General features: G+C 55.0%; 1 protein-coding gene across 5 annotated transcripts in view; it reads left to right on the forward strand.

The window, feature by feature from the left end:
- Window positions 1-5,000, forward strand: part of LOC135092518 (uncharacterized) — an 11,756-nt gene that overhangs the window by 4,454 nt on the left and 2,302 nt on the right. For all 5 annotated transcript variants that reach the window (XM_063991093.1, XM_063991094.1, XM_063991097.1 and 2 more), the window contains one exon: window positions 88-303. In XM_063991093.1, the coding sequence (XP_063847163.1) occupies window positions 88-303 (216 nt within the window). The remainder of the gene's footprint in view (window positions 1-87; window positions 304-5,000) is intronic.

Genomic DNA, 5,000 nt, shown 5'->3' on the forward strand with positions numbered 1-5,000 from the left:
TTAAAACCCAAAAAACATTTAACTTCCAACACTCACCCTTCCTTTGTGTTCCTTTCCCTCACCTCCCTCCTTCTTCTCCTCCTGCAGAAGATGGTGGCGACGGAAGAGTGGCGGAAGGATTTCAAGGTGGCCAGCATCTCCGCCACCACGCCCGGAGTCCGCCGTATGAGTGCCTCCAACTTGGCTCAGGTGGTGGACGGGCGTGACAAGCTGGGGCGCCCCGTGGTGGTGGTCACAGCGAGGAACCACAGTCTGTTCGGGCGTGACATGAATGATATGACTCAATATATTATTCATGTGTTGGTAAGCGTGTGTGTGTGTGTGTGTGTGTGTGTGTGCGTTTCTCCTGTTCATAATGTAGAAATCTTATTAATCTGTCATTAGAACTGTGTGGTTGTTAGCTAGTTGTGTGAACGAGTGAATGAGCGAGACTTGTGTGAGGCATGAATACGTGTATGAGTGAACGAGCTAGGCTTCAGTCATAAGTGTTAAGTGGAAGTGCGCGGCCTGGCGCCGAGAGATCACCTACCTCCAGCCTTCTGTTCACACCTTCTGTGAATAAACACCTGCACTGTTACCTGCGTTTCCTGTGCCCCTGCTGGTCAAGAGTCGAACATGGCGCAGTGAGTAGGATCAGGACAAGGCTGCAGTGGGTACGGCGCAGAATGGAGAAGCAGTTGGAGGCGCTGGCTGCCCTGCTAGCGCGACAGTCGGAGCAGAGTCAGGCTCTGCTAGCGCGACAGTCGGAGCAGAGTCAGGCTCGCGAGGAGCGTTTAACCCAGCTGCTGGAGAGAGTGGGGACACAAGCTCCCAGTCGCACCACGGCGAGCAATGAAGGCGAAACCACAGCCCGCAGCACGTCTACCCAGGGCGCGAGGTTCCCGACGTCCGCCACCATCATTCCTCACTTAACGGCGTCAGCATCTTTACGTGAGTTCGACACGTGGCGCCATAAGTTTGAAGGATACGTAACCCTCGCCAGGATAGACTGTCTCTCCCTGGCTGAGCAGAGGGCGGCACTCGCTGCTGTCCTAGACGACGAGTGGACCCGTACACTTCGCTACGGGATAAGCTTACCGAGAGACGCGGAGTTAAGAACCATCCTCGATGCAATGTGTGAGTACCTGCGAAGCCAGCGCAACATCATCATGGATAGAAGAGACTTCTACTCCCGCGTGCAAGAAAACGCAAGAAGGTTTTGACGACTTTTTATGTGCTGTTAAGGAAATCGCCAATTTCTGTGACTTTTGCGACCAGTGCATAAACCATCAGCTGCGTGACAGAATTGTCGTTGGGACACGAGACGAAGTGGCTCTGAAACGCATGCTGGAAAACAAGAAACTCACCCTTGAAAACGCCATAGATATTTGCAGAGCATCAGAGAGCGCTAACCAGTGTAGTGCAGTACTAAGGGGCGGCTCTCACTCTTCGAGCCATGGTGTGAACGCTGTCTCGAACTACAGGAAGGGCAGTTTCGGGGGCTCAAGCCCCACGGGCTGTTATCGTTGTGGCAAAGATTGTCGCAGTGACAAAAGGGGATGCCAGGCAATAGATAAAGTGTGTCGTAACTGCGGGAAAAGAGGGCATTTTGCGAGTGTATGTCGGCAGACAGTGAGGAAACGACGAGGAGCTTCGAGGAGTTCCTCAACTGTCTCTCCTCATCGCGGTGCAGGCCCGAGGCGGGGAGCCAGTGCCAGTGTATACCAGCTCTTATCAGGCGTATACACAAAGACGGTGACGGCACGACCTGCGCCCCAGGTGCTCATTACCGCCACACATCCCGCTGGAAGAGACAAGATTACGTGGACTCCTGACTCTGGGGCCGAAACGACCGTTATTGGCCTCGACACGGCAACACTCCTTGGAATCCCGCCCTCCAGCTTGGCGCCCGCTGATGGTGATGGACTTTATGCTGCCGGTAATCACCCCCTCACCTGTGTAGGAACTTTCTCGTCGCACTTGCAACTGGGCGACAGGGAAGCTGAGACTGTTGTGAGCGTGGTGAAGGAGGTGAAGGGGGCGCTGCTTAGCTGGTACGATTCCATCGCTCTCGGAATCCTCCCCGAAGATTTTCCGGCTCAAATCCGACCGCTACGCAGGGAAGAACAGCACACCGGCAACAGCTCCATCAAGTACCCGACCGCCTCGCAGCCACCTCTATCTACGCCCACAGAAGTGATCAGCTGGCCTCATTCCTACGACCCAACGCCACAGCAGCGTGCGGGGCACGCTGCTGCTGTGATCAAGGCCTTTCCCAGCGTCTTCGAAGCAAAGGAAGGTTTACGTGCAATGGCTGGTGGATCCATGGCCATCGAGTTGACAGACGACGCTCGACCCTTCGCCGTAACAGCATCTCGTACAATCCCTTACAATTGGCAAAGCTGGCAAAAGGGATCGACACACTGTGTGCCCAACAGCTGTGTGCCCAACAGCTGTGTGCCCGACGCCCTCTCACGTGCTCCAGTACAGGACCCAGTGGAGGAAGAGGATGCTGCTACTTCTGGTGACCTCGACCCTCTCCACTCAGCGGTCATCTCAGCGTTATCTGCCACCAATGAGGACGGCGTCCGCTTAGCACCACTCCAGGATCAGACTGTGGAAATGGTACGTGCCGCAGCAGCAAGAGACGGGGAGTACTGCTTGCTCAAGAACGTCATCATCGAGGGCTTCCCTGATCATTGCCACGACCTCGATCACCGCTTGCGTACGTACTGGCCGGTGCGCAGTCTGCTGGCCGTAGACGACGACCTGGTGGTTTACGGGCCGAGGCTTCTTATTCCTCACAGCCTCCGCCGAGAAACACTAGAGCGACTCCATGACAGTCATCAGGGGATGGAGCGCACCAAGCGACGGGCCCGACAAACGGTGTACTGGCCTGGTATGGACAGAGACGTTGAGAACGTCGTTTCTGGATGCTCACTATGCCGTCCACTCCTACCAAGCCAAGCCAACGAACCTCTCTGGCAGGACACGGACACACCCAGCAGGGTGTTTGAGTCAGTTTCTGCAGACTACTTCCACGCAGCAGGCCGTACATACCTCGTGTATGTAGATCGCTTGTCTGGGTGGCCTCACGTGTCTGCATGCTCACGTCCAGCATCGGCTGATCAGCTCGTTCGTGTCCTTCGGGGTGTGTTCGCCGACACGGGCGTGCCTGTTCTCCTGAGGACTGACGGTGGACCGCAGTTCACTTCTTCATCGGTACGGCGCTTCCTGGCTCGATGGGGGGTGGAGCATCGTGTATCTTCACCTCATTATCCACGCTCCAATGGTCACGCCGAGGCAGCGGTCAAGTCCGTGAAGAAGCTGATCCTCACGACCACACAGCAGGGACACCTGGACGAGGATGCGTTCGCTCGCGGGTTGCTGGAACTGCGCAACACTCCGAGGGCGGAAGGGCGATCACCAGCACAAGTCCTCTTCGGTCATCCTATGAGGTCCTGTGTCCCGGCTCATCATCGCTCATACGCTCAGCAGTGGCAGCGCGCTGCTGATGAGTGCGACGCCAAGGCAGAGCGACTGAGGAAGAAAGCGAAACTTCGCCACGACGCGTCCGCCCGTACTCTTCCTCTCCTGCACCTCGGTGGCCACGTCGACGTTCAAGATCACACGACAGGCCTCTGGGATCGCCTGGGTGTCATCGTGGCTGTTGGGCGAAGGAGAGACTACCTCATCAAGATGGGCAGCGGTCGCGTGATGTGGCGTAATAGAAGACACCTACGCCCACACAGACCTCTTGCTCCCCTTCCTGTCGAGCAGCACACCGCTCATGGCGGTGCAGCGCTTCAGCATCAGGGTCACGAGGAACACCACCATCCCGGCAGCCCGGAGCATCAGGGTAACGGGGTACACCGTGGCCGAGAGCAACCAGAGCGTCGAAGCAGCCGACAGCGTAGGGAGCCGAGACGACTGCAGGTGCGGTGGCACCGTAGCACCTACGATTAGTCGTACGTGTTCATTGTACGCTGTGTTTGTTTTGTGTATATGTACCGTGTTTTCTGTACTTCAATCATTGTAACTTTGTTTCATGTGTTACGGTAGCCATAACAAAGATAAGGAATCTTCCTTATGTCTCGGGGGAGGTGTGTGGTTGTTAGCTAGTTGTGTGAACGAGTGAATGAGCGAGACTTGTGTGAGGCATGAATACGTGTATGAGTGAACGAGCTAGGCTTCAGTCATAAGTGTTAAGTGGAAGTGCGCGGCCTGGCGCCGAGAGATCACCTACCTCCAGCCTTCTGTTCACACCTTCTGTGAATAAACACCTGCACTGTTACCTGCGTTTCCTGTGCCCCTGCTGGTCAAGAGTCGAACAAGAACCGTAAAAACATCCTTGAAAACCCGTGTCACTTCAACTGGAATGTTGCTGGATGTGTGTGAGCGTGTGTGGGGGAGGCTGGGGAGAGGGGGGGCGGTTGTGTTTGTGGAGGTGGTGTATGGGTGAGGAGGGCTGTGTGTGGGTAGAGGGATGGGTTGTGTTTGGGGGTGATGTACAGGAGTGAGAAAGGGGCTGTGTGTGTGTGTGTGTGTGTGTGTGTGTGTGTGGACGGGAGAGGGGGTTGTGTTTCCGGGAGTGGTGTAGAGGTGGAGAGAGGTTGTCTGTGTGTGTGTGTGTGTGTGTGTAAGGCGGGAAGATTGTGTGTAGAGGGGTCTTGTCTGTGTGTGTGTGTGTGTATGTGTGTGTATGTGTGTGTGTGTGTGTGTGTGTGTGTCCATAAGAGGGCTTGTGTGTGCCGAGGGACAAGTGTGTTTGTTGGTTTAGTTTTCTGAGATCATTATAGCGTCTTGAAAACCCCCATTAACTTCCACTACAGCCTATTACAAGAGCAGATTACTTCTTAATCGACCACTGGAACCACCAAAACTTGAAAACCCCAATAACTTCAACAAGAACCTGTCAAAACCCCATAATCCTTTAACACTACCAATCCCACAAAAACCCACACACCTGCACTCACCCACACGCCCACAAACACTACCAAACATAGCATTCACCCACCCAA

The sequence above is a fragment of the Scylla paramamosain genome, chromosome 40, assembly GCF_035594125.1.
Source record: "Scylla paramamosain isolate STU-SP2022 chromosome 40, ASM3559412v1, whole genome shotgun sequence".
Lineage (NCBI taxonomy): Eukaryota > Metazoa > Arthropoda > Malacostraca > Decapoda > Portunidae > Scylla > Scylla paramamosain.